The sequence below is a fragment of the Daphnia magna genome, unplaced genomic scaffold (assembly GCF_020631705.1).
Source record: "Daphnia magna isolate NIES unplaced genomic scaffold, ASM2063170v1.1 Dm_contigs123, whole genome shotgun sequence".
In the NCBI taxonomy this organism is placed as follows: domain Eukaryota; kingdom Metazoa; phylum Arthropoda; class Branchiopoda; order Diplostraca; family Daphniidae; genus Daphnia; species Daphnia magna.
The window spans coordinates 83,969-101,128 of record NW_025533131.1 but is presented as its reverse complement, the minus strand read 5'-3'; the positions used below and the strand labels follow the sequence as shown (position 1 = coordinate 101,128).

General features: G+C 40.0%; 1 protein-coding gene and 1 pseudogene across 1 annotated transcript; both read left to right on the top strand.

Annotated features, from left to right (window-relative positions):
- The first annotated feature begins 10,584 nt into the window (after nt 1-10,584).
- Nucleotides 10,585-11,807, top strand: LOC123466886 (annotated as a pseudogene).
- Nucleotides 11,808-13,734: 1,927 nt separating this feature from the next.
- LOC123466885 lies at nt 13,735-15,932 on the top strand. The gene is made up of 8 exons (XM_045166983.1): nt 13,735-13,826; nt 13,884-14,054; nt 14,109-14,359; nt 14,427-14,591; nt 14,650-14,893; nt 14,958-15,165; nt 15,234-15,388; nt 15,449-15,932. The coding sequence occupies exons 1-8, from the start codon at nt 13,796-13,798 to the stop codon at nt 15,607-15,609; spliced, it is 1,386 nt and encodes a 461-aa protein (XP_045022918.1). The 5' UTR covers nt 13,735-13,795; the 3' UTR covers nt 15,610-15,932.
- The last annotated feature ends 1,228 nt before the right edge of the window (nt 15,933-17,160 follow it).

The window sequence follows — 17,160 nt, the reverse complement described above, 5'->3', positions numbered from 1 at the left end:
CTACATCTCTACGACACTAAATCGTTCGCTCCGTGTTGTGGCTGTTAATGGAAAAGATAAAACCATATTTCTACCTCGCCTTACAGTGTTAGGAACCCTTCGTATTTCCAGACCTTCAAGAAAGCCTGTTGAAACAATGGCTTCAATTAGCGTAGCTTCAGCTCCAATCAACACAGCAGCCGTTGAGTCGGCTCTTCCAGACATAGATGAGGAAAACAAAGAGAATTTGCGTAGATTAATAATAAATAATTATAACAGTTTTTCTTTTAAAACAAGTGAGTTAGGCCATACTACTTAAGTAAAACATGTCATTGACACACAAGGACAAGGTCCTATTCGTCAAAGGGCATATCGCACGTCTCCAAAGCAAAAAGAGATGGCTAAAAATATAATCGAGGAGCTGATGCAAAATAAAATAATTCGTTATTCAATGTCCCCGTGGGCAGCCCCGATAGTATTAGTAAGTAAGAAAACAGGGGATGTCCGTTTGTGTGTAGATTTTAGAAAATTAAATGCAATTACAAAAAAAGATTCTTTCCCTTTACCTCGTATTGACGACGTTTTAGACTTACTGGTGGGACAGAGGTATTTTTCCATATTAGATCTTGCCTCTGGATATTGGCAAATTGAGCTCGAGGAGGAATCCAAAGAAAAAACAGCCTTCATAGTCGATGACAATTTGTACGAATGGAATCGTTTGGCGTTTGGTTTAACCAACGCCCCGGGAACGTTTCAAAGACTGATGAATTCAGTTTTACGAAAAGTTATTGGAAAAATTTGTCTCGTTTATCTTGACGACATAATAATTTTTTCAAGAACAATTGAAGAGCATTTTACCAATTTGAAGACTGTTTTTTCCCTCTTAGAAAACGCGCACCTAAAAATGAAATTGTCAAAATGTGAATTTTTAGCACAATCCGTTTCCTATCTTGGACACTTAATCACGGTTGAAGGAATAAAACCAGACCCTGCTAAAATTGAAACCCTTGTGAATTACAAAAGACCTGGTACAGTAAAAGAATTACAATCTTTTTTGGGAATAGCCAGTTACTACAGACGATTTGTAAAAAATTTCTCTACCGTCGCCCACCCCTTGTTATCACAGACTAAAGGAAAACCTACTGATAGTGTAACTTGGAAAACAGATAAAATTGCAGGTTTTGAGTACTTGCGACAATGTTGAATATCAGAACCTATCTTGATATATCCGGATTTTTCAAAGGAATTTCTGATTTACACGGACGCAAGTAACTATGGCTTAGGAACCGTCCTTTCTCAGATGAAAGACGGAAAGGACCAACCTATAGCCTATGAAAGCAGACATCCTAATTAAGGGGAAATCAAGTATTTGACAATAGAAAAAGAGGCCACAGAAGTAGTGTTTGGGATAAAACGTTTCCGACGTTACTTACAAGATCAACCTTCTGTTATTGTAAGCGATCACAGGCCTCTTCAGTGGTTGCAGACTTTTAAAGACGAAACAGGGCGACTAGGTAGATGGGCGATCTTGTTATCTAATATGAAGTTCAGTGTTCAGTACCGACCAGGTCAGGTACACGAAAATACTGATTTTCTTTCAAGAATACCGATGAATCTAATATCTGTCATTCCTGCAGACAACAACGTAATGTGTCAAAAACAGCAGAAAGACTCACTGTGCAAAGCAATCGTTACGTTTTTGGAACAAAATGAACCTTGGAAAAAAGAAGATGGCCCGATGACTTCTTGGGTCAGTGAAATAGATTATTTCTTTGTTGAAAATGGTCTTTTATGTAAACACTACGAACCTACGTCAGTGAAAAGAAGAAACTTTGAACAGTGTCAAGTGGTTGTTCCACTTTCTCTAAGAAAGCAACTTTTACAAGAATACCATGATTCCCCATTGTCAGGACATATGGCAACTAGGCGAACATTCTTTCGTCTAAGGGACAAATACTGTTGGCCTACCATGTTACGGGATGTTAAGGAATATTGCACTTCTTGTGAACCTTGTGCGCTGGGACGTCGAGTGCACAGTACGAAAGCCTTTCTCAACCCGTTAGACCTCGCTACAAGACCTTTTGAAGTATTGGGCTTAGATTTTCTAGGTCAAATCAAACCTCATTCACTTCAAGGAAATAATTAGATATTAGTAATCACGGGTTACTTTTCTAAATGGATAAGAGTCATTCCGCTTACCAACTGTACCGCCCTCAGTACTAGTAAAGCCTTAGTAGAACGAATTATTTTACATCATGGTCTCCCGAAAGCAATAATTACAGATCGAGCCAGTAATTTTACTTCTGAATTATTTTCTGGGCTTTTTTAAGCTTTAAACATTAAACGCATGAAAACAACTGCGTATCACCCTCAGACTAATGGGCAAACAGAGCGATTCAACAAAACTGTGGTTGAAATGATAAGGAAATATTTGGAGAATGGATTCGAGCGGGGGGAGGATATTTTAGGCCCCGTTGTTTTTGTTAAGATACTCTATGCTCCGCCACCTAACGGACAAACATCATGCTCTCTACCTAGAAACAAACTCTCTTCAACGTTGCTACCTTACTTGTTAGTGTGTCTAGAAATTCCTTTGAACCACTTCACTGTGTCTCCGAACTACTTTGTTCTTCTTGTGTGTTCTCTTTCTTCTCATCCAGAAAGGTATTAATATAAACATTTTGCTATCAAGCCGACATGTGTTGAGCGTACAATGTTAATAGGTTACGGGCCCAGAACGTTTAAATCTGGCTCAATCATGTCAAAGTCTGAACTAAGTCACATCGAACAATTCAATGGAACAAACTTCCAACTTTGGAAATATAACTGCTGGCTTGTACTCGAACAGCATGAACTACTTGACATTGTCGAGGTAACACTAATTTAAAATCACAGAGTTTTATTAGACTGTTTACTTATAGAAAACATAATTTACTACCTACAGGGTAAAGATTTGCTACCCGAAGCCACAGTTGCTCAAGGGAATATTGCCAATCAAGAAGCCATTAATCTTTGGAAAAAGAAAGACACTAATGCGAGACTGATCTTGATGACTACAATCAGCCCGAAAGAGCAGCAGGCATTCGTAAACTGCAGATCTGCTTTCGCAATATGGACAAAACTAGCTGCACAGCACATGCAAAATGCCTCAGCTAGCACCCACGTCCTTCAAGCTAATTTCTTTCATTACCAGTATGTTAAAGGTCATACCATCATGCAACATATTACTGCTATCGAAGGGATGGCTCAACAGTTGGATGACTTGAACCAATCCATGAGTCAATCCCAGATCATGACGAAGATAGTATCGACTTTACCCTCAAGCTACAGACACTTCATGACTGTTTGGGACAATTTAGCAGAAACTGACAAAACTATGCCACATCTAATCACGAAGTTGATGAACGAGCAACATCGTGAATTGAACTCGACTGAAGTCCTCAATCAACCAAGACAAGCAGAAGCTCTAGTTGGAGCAGCAAAACGTCCCAATGTTTCAACACCAGAAAAAAGAACTCTAGATCGTGGAAACGAACGTAGCGACAAGCGCATACGTTCTGTATGCAATTTTTGTGGGAAGTCAAACCACGATCAAAGCACTTGCTCACACAGAATCAATGCTGAAGCAGGCATCACAGAAGAACAATGCTCCTACTGCCACAACTATAATCACGGTTGATCAACATGTAGGAAAAAGATTGCAGATGACGCCATGATGCTAAAAATCAACAAAAGCAGAGCTGCTCTGTCTCGACCCAAACAGGATGATTTTGCCATGGCGGCAGACAACACTACCTCACTTGATCGAAACGAGTGGTACGCGGACTCGGGAGCAACTCATCATATGTGCCACAATAAATCACCCATGCACAATTTTACAAGCATTCCAGAACTGTCACGGGCAATCAGCGGCATCGGTGGCATCACTCTATATGCCCTCGGTCAAGGAGACATTCACGTCGTCACAACAGTTGATGGGACAACACAGACCGGAGTTTTAAACAACGTTCTCTATGTACCTGATTTAGGAACAAACCTCCTTTCTATCGCCTCCGCCACTGATCGAGGTTTAAACGTGGAGTTTCTCAAACAAACTGTCCTCTTTAAATCAAATGGTACTACAATCCTGAGTGAAAATAGAGAAGGAAAAACTCTATACAAGTTGAACATCAGCGCCACAGCGATATCATCACAGGAACCTCAGTCGACTGCTTTAAAAGCTTTCGTAAAAAGGGTTTCGTTATCCACATGGCATCAACGCTTGTCTCACACAAGCTACTCTACAGTCATCAGAATGATGAAAGCCGGAATTGTCAACGGCATGGATTTTGAAGACTCCCAACCACCTACAACTTTATGCTCAGGATGCTCTCTTGGAAAGGCGCACAGACTTCCGTTCACGTCCGTTCGAACCAAAGCCACTGAACTAGGGGAACTCATCCATGCAGACGTATGTGGCCCAATGCAAGAGGAAACGCCATCATGATCCAAGTACTACGTCGCTTTCAAAGACGATTACAGCGGTTATAGAGCAATATACTTTCTTAAATTGAAATCAGAGGTATTTGAAAAATTCAAGCTATTCGTCTGCAAAATTCGTAGTGAAACCAAGGCTCTCGTACGGACACTCAGATCAGATGGAGGTGGGGAGTTTACTAGCTCCGAGTTTGAAAATTGGCTGACAAGCAAGAACATTCGACACGAAACCAGTCCAGCACATACACCACAACTCAATAGTGTATCTGAGCGCGACCACCGAACTATTGGCGAGGCCGAAAGAAGCTGTATCTACATGCAGAACGTTCCACTGGATTTATGGGCTGAATCATACAACTGCGCTACCTACACTCTCAATAGGACTCCATCAACGGACAGTCACGTCACTCCATACGAACTATGGTTTAAGAAAAAGCCACATCTAGGTCATTTGAGGATTTTCGGATGTACTGCTTACGTCCACGTTCCCGATTGTGACAGAAAGAAGCTGGATGCCAAAAGCACTCGTTGCATGTTCATTGGCTATTGTGACACGACTAAAGCGTATCGTCTATGGGACCCAGCCACACGGAGAATAAAGATTAGTCGTGATGTAAGCTTTGACGAGTTGAGCCCGGCATCCTCCTCCGACAATCCGGACATGGAACACTCTATTCCTACCAACTCTATCCCACTATTAGCCTCAACATCAGACTCATCAACACCACGGCGATCATCTCGCGGGCACCAACCGAAGCATTGTTGGGCGGAAGCTGCCAGCCTTCACTCCACTATCCTTTTCGATGATCAAAAAGAACCAGAGTCTTACTCTCACGCCATTTCAGACATCAACGCTGAGTCATGGAAGAAAGCAATGTCAGAAGAAATTAAATCACTACTTGACAACCACACCTGGTCCTTGGCAGAGCTACCCCCTGGTAGGTCAGCCATTGGTAGCCGATGGACTTATAAAATCAAACGATCTACCGACGGATCCATCGAAAGGTACAAGGCTCGTTTCGTAGCAAAAGGGTTCTCTCAGAGACCTGGGATCGACTACGACGAAATATATTCTCCTGTCATTAAACTTGACTCACTTCGCGTCATCCTATCTATGGCCGCCAATCGCGATCTTTCAGTGACACAATTAGATGTAAAAACAGCTTTCTTGTATGGCGACGTGACCGAAGAACTTTATGTCCGCCAACCCGAAGGCTTTACTACACCCGGGAAAGAGAAATGGGTCTGCAGACTCCACAAAGGATTGTATGGTCTAAAACAATCCTCTCGTCTCTGGAACATAAAGTTCGACGCATTCATCACCAAGTATGGACTCAGCAGCACAACACCTGATCCATGTGTTTACACACGATCTAGTGACAACGAGTTCATCATACTAGGGATATGGGTTGATGACGGCCTCCTATGCACCAATTCATCAACACTCACTGAATCGATTATGGCGTATTTATCCACGCATTTCCAGATGACTTCTCATGAGGCAGACTGTTTTCTTGGTCTCCAAATTGATCGCAATCGGGAAAAACGTCAACTACTCTTTTCCCAGCCACAATATATTGCTGGTATTCTTCGCCGTTTCAAGATGTCTACCTGTTTTCCCGTGAAGACGCCTGCTGATCCTCAATCTCATCTGACAACCTCGATGTCACCAACCACCCCTGAAGACATTTCCTTGATGGCTGGGGTACCCTACAAAGAAGCCATCGGTTCTTTGATCTACTTAATGATGTGTACTCGTCCTGACATAGCCTACGCTGTAGGCCAGGCTGCTCGTTTTTCCCAAAATCCTGGCAAAGCTCACTGGTCAGCTGTTAAGCGGATTCTCTCGTATCTATCAGGCACTCTCAATCACGGAATTCTTTTTTCCAGCAGAAGACGGGCCCAGCTCGTTGGTTTTACCGATGCAGACTACGCAGGATGCCTTGATTCTCGCAGATCAACCTCTGGTTTTCTATTTCTTCATTTAGGTGGCGCGGTGGCGTGGGGAAGTCATCGTCAAACCTGCACAGCGACCTCCACAACTGAAGCCGAATATATTGCGGCCAGCGATGCTACGAAGGAAGCAATATGGCTCCGCCGGCTTTTAATTCAAATTGATTCCTTCCCAAACAACCCTGTCCGTTTACTGTGCGATAATCAGAGCTCTATTCGTCTGGTTCACAATCCTGTTCACCACAACCGCACTAAACACATCCAGATTCGTTATCATTTTATCCGTGAGAAACAGGAGGAAGGTGAGATCGACATAGTTTATGTCACCACCACACACCAGCTCGCGGATATTTTCACAAAATCATTACCGACTCCTCAATTCATGTTTCTTCGCTCACGCATTGGAATCCTGGACTCTTTTTCTAATGAGATATTCCTTCAACGTACCTTTCGTTTGAGGGGGGGGTGTTAAGATACTCTATGCTCCGCCACCTAACGGACAAAAATCATGCTCTCTACCTAGAAACAAACTCTCTTCAACGTTGCTACCTTACTTGTTAGTGTGTCTAGAAATTCCTTTGAACCACTTCACTGTGTCTCCGAACTACTTTGTTCTTCTCGTGTGTTCTCTTTCTTCTCATCCAGAAAGGTATTAATATAAACATTTTGCTATCAAGCCGACATGTGTTGAGCGTACAATGTTAATAGTTTTCGCTTATAATAATTCTGTCCACTCGTCAACACTTGAGACTCCATATTTTCTAAATCACGGCCGTGATCCAGTCATGCTGATTGATCAATTCCTCCGTCCTCTTCCCCCAGTAATAGTTACTCCCTCAGACTACAAAAGTCAAATTATGAAACGCTTACACGAAGCCTTTCAACTTGTCAAAATCAATCTTTCCCAAGCTCGTGAACAACAAAAAGCCCAGTACGATAAACGCGTAAAAGAGCACAAATTTAACGTAGGAGATAAAGTTTTACTGGATATGCGAACGCCCTTGGCGGGAATTAGTAAAAAACTCATTCCACGTTTTATAGGCCCTTTTAGAATTTTGAAAGTAAGCAACAATAGTACTGTGGAAATACAACAAGACGTGGGAAAACAAACTCAGCTTGTACATGCGAATCGAATAAAACCCCTATTCGAGTCAATGATCTGGAAAGACGAACCAGGTGTCGATTTTTTAGATGTAAGAATTGAGACACAAGCCAAAAAATTCGTACAAGAAACCGTAGATGAACTCGAAACTTTTCCTCTACCCCTAGAAACAAACCTTCAATCTGAGTTAGAACAAATTCCTTGTGAAAAAGAAACTCCTACTCAAAATTTAATGAGACCCCCACCCACAATTCCTCCTACTCCAAATTTAATGATAAGTTCACCAACAATTTCATTACCTTTTAACCCGATTTCAGAGACGTCAACCTTACCCATACAACCAGAGCGTCGCCTCGGTTTACGTCCTCGGAATCTTTTAAAACCAGTGTTCAAATTCTGAAATTGTATTGCTGAAATCTGTTTTTGTAAATCACGTTCGAATCACTCAAACTATCTTTAAGCCGTGTTTAAATTCTAATTATTGGGTATTACCGGATTTCTTTAACTTTTAGTAATAGTTGAACAATATCAAACTTTAGTAATCTTAATAATTCATAGAATGAATCCCTGAAATTGATTTTGAAATTACTTTTCTCATAGATTATGTCTTCTACCTCTCCTCATCATACCGTTTTTCTGTCGCCTTCATGCTCTTAACATCACTATTTGTAACTGTACGGCTTCTCAGCCAAAAGGGTTCCTAAAATTCACTAGCGATGACTGTGAATATCAAATAATCCCCCTTCCCGCTATTCCAGTATATTATGATGTCTATTCTACTCTTCCCCAAATCACCCGTTTTGTTGGCCATTCGTGTACCATGTGGCTGGAAAAGAAACACATCTATACTGACTTCTGGGGTTGGCAAACTCCAAGTCAATCAAGAGTGCCAATAGAAGTCAATACACATGAATGTGAAAAAATGCGTGATTACCGATTGTGCCATGGCAAAAGCATGGACTACTTAGGAAACAATAAGTGGTCGTTCGAACGTATTCCAAATGTGCAGGGTAGCTGGCTTCAAGTCACAGCTGATCAGCTGATCAACTGTCGATTAGAAGAAGTTACTTTAGAAACTGAGTGCGCTAACTGTACGATAAGCTCACCCATTGGCGATATACCGGGAGGGATCAACGGATCCGTTTCTCACAACCTAGTGACCATTGTCTGGAAAGAATTGTTAACAGAAGTTCAACAGTGCAAACTAAGGCTTGTGGAAACAGGTATCGCTAACGTTACCTGACTAACAACGGTGAAATAGAAAGAATTCGTGACGTCGAACAACAACTTGACTTTGTTTACAATACAAATAACATGGAATATTGTAATTCATTCGAAAAAAGTTACAAACAAGTAATCGGACAGGACAAAGTTATTTTACGTTTACATTCTTTAACTGATACCAATGCTCATCCGAGTAAACCACTGGAAGAAGACATCGAAAAAATTGCTGACATTATCCGGGCTGAAATCAGCGGAGCGGCACATTCTAAATACGCACGAGACCGAACTACCGATGGAATAAATGTAGTGGCTCGAGAAATTCGAGCTCTACAATGTGAAAATCGAGTGCTGGCACACAAAACTGCTATCGCCACCGCCACACACAGTGGATGGCTTGCTGCCAGTTACCTTAATTAAAATGTAGCAAATTGATAGCCACTAGTGAATCGATCAGCGTCTATCAATGCTCCCTGTTACAAACGAAAAGCGAAATAACGAATGAAAGGGCGATACGATAAACGAACTAGAACGAATGGAGTAGGTAAAAAATACTGTATTGGAAAAAAGGGGCTGCCAAACGGGAGATGACGAAAAATGGCGACGAGACGCTCGAACGGCAAAAATGTGACTGCCTCGTTAATACACGTCATCCGATCGCTTACGCAAAAACAAAAGAAAAGAGATGGGCGAATTAAGATAAACAATAGATAAAAAAAGGGGGGTAATTAAAGGCACGCGCGAAGCCCGGCCGAGTTCCCATGGCAACTCGGTAACACAGCCGGCCCTGCTGCGGTAAAATTTAAGCAGCATTACAGGCTTCAAAGCGACATAAACTTGTAACCGGGCGGGTATAGGTCTTGCCGGACTTCGTAACCCGTACGAAACTTTTAGCTTATATTTTTAACTGTTTGCTAATAACAGCTCACGCGGTGCTAGGCTAAAAAATCAAACCACTTATAATGCTGCAATTACCTCGAAATTTTTCATCTTAACATAATTCCACTTTTTTTAGTGAATATCAGCTTTTATTTTCCATGCTAGGGCGTTTTCTTATCTGGCTTGAAAAAATTTACCTTAAAATCAGCTTGAATTTTCCCCCCTTAATATATTTCCTAACTGTAAGCTAATTCCAGTATGGAAGTTTTAATCTAGGGTTTCGCTCCACTTTTTTAGTAGATATCAGCTTTTATTTTCCAAGCTAGGGCGTTTTCTGATCTGGCTTGAAATAATTAACCTTAAAATCAGCTCGAATTTTTCCCCCTTAATATATTTCCTAACTGTTTCAGCTAATTCTAGTATGGAATTTTTAATCTAGGGTTTCGCTTAATTTGATCTAAATAAATCGTAATATAAAAAAGGTTAAAATAACGCGGAATGTTATATAACATAAATATTTTCGGAAAGAAATAATTAATTTTTATCGTCTTAGTTTATTAAGCTTACATGGAAAACAAAAAAAAATATGCGCCAGTGTGTTGTATATTTTTAGATTTTGAATAAAAATTATCAGACGACTTTTGAATTTGTTGTGAGTGATTCGAAGTGACCAGATATATATAATAATGGCAAATGAGAATCCAAAGTTATCTCGATACCTCAAGAGGAAATTGAATTTGAGGGAGGCCCAGGAAAAAATTGAACAAATGGTAAAAAAAAAGCTCCATGCCACCATAAAGTTAATAACCATGCTTGTGACAACGAAATCAGCAGCAATCCCCAGCAGTCTGAACAATCTAACTCAGAAGAAGTAACATGTGTATTTACAAGTCAATTCCACGAAGATGAGGATCCCAAAGTAAGAAAAATATATATGTGCACTTGATATTTACATTTATTCATGGTGTATTCATATGTTACAGAATATTGCTGAGCTGAAATCAATAACTTCAAGCCAAAACTCTGTTGCAGAAGGCTGTGAATCCTGTGATACAGATGAAGAATACAACTTAAATGAAAACGATTCAAATACTTTTGAGGTTAGTATATTAGACCTACAATAGTTATTATCTCTTATAGTCTGTAATTTCCTAATATTAGAATTTTTTAATTCAGGATAAAGACTGTGAATCATCAGCATACCTTAGTATGCTATGTCTAGCTTACAAACTTAAATACCATCTATCTAATGAAGCATTCAAAGACCATTTGAAAATAATTCAAATCGCCACTAAATCAACCACAGCAGAAATTGAAAGTGCCGCCAAGTGTGTAGCAAAATATGACCATTTATTAATGGACGTCAAACAAAATTTTGTGTGCGCGAAAAAGAATTGTGATGCCATACTTGAAATTGGAAAAAATGGTCTTCCTAAACAAAAACAGAGATGCCGCCATCCATTTGACAAATTGACTTCTCCCAATTGAACAGCAGCTAAAATTTTTTTTGGAGAGTGGCGGAATGAAATTAAGAAAAGAAACTACTGGATATGACGGAACAACTCTGGGGGATGTCCAAAGTGGAAACTGCTACAGAGAAAAAGTTTGTGGTGATGGCTCCGAAAACCAGGTGATCTTCACATTGCAACTAAATGTTGATGGAGCGCAGTGTTTTAAAAAAAGTAAATTTAGATTTTGGCCATTCATGGGTGTCATAAATGAAATTCCTTACGGGGCAAGACGAGCAAACATGTTTTTAATGGCTCTTTGGTTCGGGAACAAGAAGCCCCCTAGAGGGCCGTTTCTTGACACATCAATAGCCGAACTAAAGCACCTTGGATCCTCTGGGATAAAATTTGGAGAGCTGACCGTGTTGCTGAGACCTTTGGTGTTAACAACGGATTCAATGGCTCGGACTGTTTTCCTAGACGGTACCATATGTCGCGGTGAATTCGGGTGCGATTTCTGTTTGCACGCTGGTACACGAACATTTGCATTAAAAATTCTTCGTTGTAAATTTAACAGCATTTTTATTTTCATATATACAGGTGAAACAACGAAGATAGGAAGAGGATCTGCAAGAGTTTATCCAGAACCTATAACAAATCCTACATTTCCATTAAGGACAATAGAGCAGCACGAAAAAGACTTGATGGTAATTACGATATAAATTATATATACTGTGGCTAATAATTAAAATATAGAAATTTTTTATTCAGATTGTACTAGAAAAGGGTAAGCCTGTTCATGGAATAAAAGGTCATTCTCCTTTCTTGGCTCTCACGTCTTTCGACTATGTAACCGCACAAGTACCAGACTACTTACATTCGGTTTGTCAAGGAGCAATTAAATGTTTGTTGGAATTTTGGACAGAATCCAAATATCACGAAGTATGGTACTTAGATTATTATATATATAGTAAATAATACAACTAACAATATAAGTATTAATTATTAGGAACTATGGCACTTAGATAAAGACCAACGTGCCATTCTTGATGCTCGCTTAAGTCAAATGAGGCCTCCTTATGAAGTCACACGCACATCAGCTTTATTATCAAACCTTGGCGATTGGAAAGCTTCTGAGTATAGAGCATTTGCTCTTTATTTTTTTTCGGCTCTAGATGATCTTTTACCAAAACAGTTCTATGATCACTTCTTAGGCCTCGTTTATGGCCTTCAAGTGCTGCTTCAAGAAGAAGTAGCAGTTGAGCGTGTTAAGGAGGTTGAATTTCTTTTTCAATACTTCGTCCGCGAAGCAGAAGTACTCTATGGTAGAAAACGTATTCGCTATAATTTCCACTTACTTACTCATTTGGTTCAAAGTGCACTTAATTGGGGCCTTCCATGGAGTAATTCTACATTCATTCCCGAGTGGTTTAACGGGGAATTGATTTCATTAAAGAATGGGACCCAAAGTGTTGCAGAGCAAATGGTCCAATCCTTTCTCTTGAAAAAAGCGGTACGATCAGATGCAATCTCTCTCATTGCAAATTTTAACTTGCCAATCACAGTAAGTGCATTGTTGAGGAAGTTGCTGAATATTTCACAAAAGGAAGCCTTCTATTCCCCTATTAATCAAGATTGTGGTACCAGTTATGGAACTATTCAACTTCTTGGATCTGCGCTGAAAAAAAACTAGCCCTTTTTATGAAATCGCGATTTTGAATTATCTTGCTTCGTCAGATACAGACGGTTCTCTGAAAAAATCAACAGAATGTTTTGCATACCACTACTCTTACAAAAGGGTGAAAATTTCACAAAAAGGTATATTTACAACGACTAGTTATACTCGATCCCCAAAACGGACCAATTTCTGTGGTTACATGAAAGACGATTCTTTTTTTATGATAGAAAGCACAATATCATTTCAGTCACTTCCTCTAGAAGGAAATATTCTACTTGTTGGGCGGGTCATGGGAACAATTTCTGATGTGAAATATTCGCCTCCCATCGATAATATTTCATTTTCAAATTTCCCCGGTCAAAGTAGAAAATTGATTGGGCTTTCCACAGAATTAACTGCTTGCCGTCCAAATGACATAATGAAAAAGTGCGTTATAGTATTTAATAATGAACTTACGGAATCTTTTGTTGTTACTCCTCTTGTCAATTCCCTTGAAAGTGATTGATACAGATTAATGAAAATCATCAATATGCTAATATTTCAAATTGACAAAAACTCAAAACAAAGAAAAAATAATCGATGGAAATTTGGCAGCTATGCCTTAATTTTGTAATTGATTGAAATTTGGCAGCTATGCCTTAATTTTCGTGCTCGATGTGTTAGTCTAAGTAAAGATATGTCTAGCTGTCTGTTTCGTTCACTGACTTCTCTCTTACAGTAGACTTAAAGTAATATCAGTACATATTTGTAATGGCAGACCCAGTGGTCTACATACTTGTAACTTTCACTCAAAATGAGGAATTGGGCATTGGCACATTGGAGGCCATAGCAGTGCCAAAAGATTTTCGTGACCAGAGTTTCCATCATCAGCTCGAGCAATTAAGAGGTTTTGTTGGGACAAAAAAAAATATTGGAATCAAGTAAGCATATAGCTTTTTATTATTTATTCTTATTGTTCTAAATTCCTATGTATTTAGTAGGCCTAAGTTTCCCAGCATTCCTGGTTGGAACCTACCAGTTGAGTCGACTACCAAATCTAGATCCCCAGTTCAACATGACATGAGATCATGTAAAGTTATCACGTACTCAGGTAGTACAATTTAATATTACATCATGTGTTCTTTTTCTTAAAGTTTTTGTTGTGCAGAGGACAGAGATGTGGTGGTGGCAGTACGAGATGCCATGATGCCTCCCATCGGTGTCCAAAAGGCAGTAGCCAAAAAATCAGCTCCCAAATCATCTCCAAATCAGAAACATGGCACTGGCCAGAAATCTACCTCTCCACCACCTAACTTGCCAGTTGAAAAGTCATCAACAGGTAGCACCAATGTTTCTCATTATTTACAATATCGTACTCTAACCTGCTACACAGTTACTAGGAAGACCATGGACATCTTCGTCAAAGACATGGAGGGGTTAGGTTGCCAGTTGATCACTGGGGGAGATGAAGACAAGCCCGATGAATCTGCTGACAGCAGCCTTCATCATGAAGATGATCAGAAAGGAAATTCTACTTCAGAATCAGAGGACGAAGATGTGATTCCTCCTACTCCACCTCCGCCTCCAGCGAAGAGAAGACGTGCTAATCAGTGTGTCAAATCAATGGGCAACACCACATGTAAGGTATTTTTGTTTTTATGGTAAAACATCTAATAGTATCTTACAGTAAACATTGATTTTTATTTTATAGAGAAATTCAAGTCACAGCAAGGAAAATGACTCTTTTGTAACACCAAAAAGAAACAAAAAGTCATCGGCAAAGAATTCTGACTCTCAGATTCTTACATCTTTAGACGTCAACATATTTGACACCCCCCCAAGTTCCACAACAAAAGGAAACCCAAAGCGTGTGCTGGTAAAAACAACATGATTGTAAGAATTATGTGTTTATTTTATTTGTATTTTCCGTTAAGGACGAACAAGCGACGGAGCCAGTTGATGCTGAGTTGCATAGCCTTAATGAATACAAAGATACAATTGATGAGCTTAAAAATGAAATCTCGTTCCTCAACGAGCAAATTCGAGATTCTACCTTTGAGCTAGAAATTGAGAGAGATGATTACAATCACAAAATTTTCGAAAAAGATGCTACTATTCTTCGCTTACAAGAAGAAATAAACTCCCTGAAACAATTGAATCCCCAGGCCTTGGCCAAAAGTAAGTTTTCTCTTTGAAACTGTAAACACTTTTATTGTTATCTTGACTATTTCCATCTTATTAGGTCTTAATGAAGGGTTGGCTCTACTACACACCACTTTGGAAACCTTGACAATTAGTCAAGTTAATGCTCAACAATCACGTGTTCAGTTAGAAAGAAGTGAAAGCGGTAGAACTAACCTAGTGAAGCTTCACAAAGATTATGAGACAACGATTCATCAAAATGCGTTAGCAACCGCAATGTCGTATGGGAAGGCTGGTTCAAAAAAAAAGTGAGTTTTATTTTGGGATTGTTTGTGTTATAAAGGATAATTCTAATAGTTGTTACATGTGTACACAGGGACATGAGCAAAATGATAAATATCATCATGGAAGCGCTGTGGGATAGGGAATTCATGTCAAAACACAGTCTAACCGGAAAGAAGGCACCCACCGATAAGACAAATAATCCTGCAAAACCTGCCCTTCCCAAGGAAGATGTCCAAGCAATTACGAGTAAATCGACAATAAGAACGAACAATTTACAAAATTTTAACGTTTTGATTTTCATTTCAGGTTTCATTGTGGAATTTTGGGGAACAAAACACAAGTTGGCAATCGATCCATCCATGGTCCATCCTTGCACCACATCCAAACTACTAAGTGAACATACGGCTCACAAGTCAAGAGAGAAGTTGTTCGTGGAGGATGCCGGTAATGAAGTACCATCAGAATAAATCGGCGAACATTTCTACAAGAACCGTTCAAGACGACGTTTATGTGTAGCCCCACTTTTGAGTTCAACAGATTTTCTATTCTTTTCTTCATTCATTTTTTTCTTTTTCTATTTTCTACTTTTTTTTATTTTCCATTTTCAACTTCTTTTTTTCATTATTATTAGAAAGTGTGTTGCGTCATGCAATCACAAACAAAACGTACACAACACGCCCCTGCAAGGATCCTTCAATGAAAAGGGATTAGATTATCTTTCAGTTCTCTGCTGGTAAGATCTTATGTTGCGCCCAACAGAATAATCTCCTCCATCGCGCATAAGTGTGGTCATCTCGACACAACGGCATTTACTCTTTTCTTTTCCGATGACCCTCCTACTCCCTCTCTATCCTCTTTTTTCCCCTGCCGTTTCTGTCAAGCTATTTATTGTGTTGCTGTTAAATGGAATTAACGCGAAAGACGCAGGAAGTGGCCAGAACTTTAATTAAACTTGGAAATTGCTCGTAATCTTATTATGTTTATTTTAAATGTAAAAATGTGTGTGTGCTGTATTTTAATCGATGTCTTTCTTGTAACATGGAAAAGAATTATTAAACCAATGGTTTAATTTAAATACACAGATTTGGTGTGAAAATATATTTTTTCAGTTCCTATAAAGCTAATAAGTTTCAAGCTACCTTTAATCTAAGATTTCAAGCTTATAAGTTTCAAGCTACCTTCAATCTAAGATTTTAAGCTAATGTGTTAATAGCTATTTTAGCTATGAAAAAAAGCTAAAACTATCTTAAAATTCCCAATGTGGAATTTAAAAATTTTGATCTGAAAATTCCTAGCTAAATACCCCTAACCTGGTAGCTATTTCTAGAACAGAACTAGCTAAAAGTTTCGTACGGGAATGACTTCAGCTGCACACACTACCCCATCAGGTCCAGGCAACGTTCTTACAACACGGCAGATCGGCCAATGCCCGCGCGGCGACTTCGGGTCAACCATCAGCACCATGTCGTTGGCTTCTAAGTTTTTCTGCGACTGAGTCCACTTGCTGCGCGTGGTTAACGTTGGCAAATATTCGCAAAACCCTCGGTTCCACACCTGGTCTACGAGTCGTTGCGCGTGGAACCACCGGCGACGAAAGCACTTGATGTCGGGATCAATGACGTCGACCGGCAAGTGGGGATTGGGTCGCCCCAACAGGAAATGATTCGGGGTTAATGGCTCAAACTCTTGGGGATCCGCTCCTAGATCGGTTAACGGACTATTGTTGAGTAGAGCTTCCATTTTGATAACCACCGTAGCAAAAGTTTCGTCCTTAACAGTCTGCTGGCCAAGGATCGCTCGTAGGGCATCTTTGAACGAACGGACAAGACGTTCCCACACGCCCCCCTAATGCGGTGCTGCAGGGGGGCAGGGAGAGAAGTGCCAGCGAATTTCCTTTTGGGCGAGTTGGTCGGCGATTCTTACGTCGTTTAAGTGGGCGACCGCCTCACGCAGCTCACGTTCTCTAGCCCTCAAATTCGTCCCGTTGTCGCTAAAAACGTTGACCGGGGCACCCCGCC

Excerpts from the sequence above, each read along its gene's own strand:
- LOC123466885 (XM_045166983.1), top strand. The coding sequence starts at position 13,796 with ATGAGATCATGTAAAGTTATCACGTACTCAG. Across the intron at positions 14,894-14,957 it reads TCCCCAGGCCTTGGCCAAAA|GTCTTAATGAAGGGTTGGCT; the intron begins GTAAGTTTTCTC and ends CCATCTTATTAG. Across the intron at positions 15,166-15,233 it reads AAGGCTGGTTCAAAAAAAAA|GGACATGAGCAAAATGATAA; the intron begins GTGAGTTTTATT and ends ATGTGTACACAG.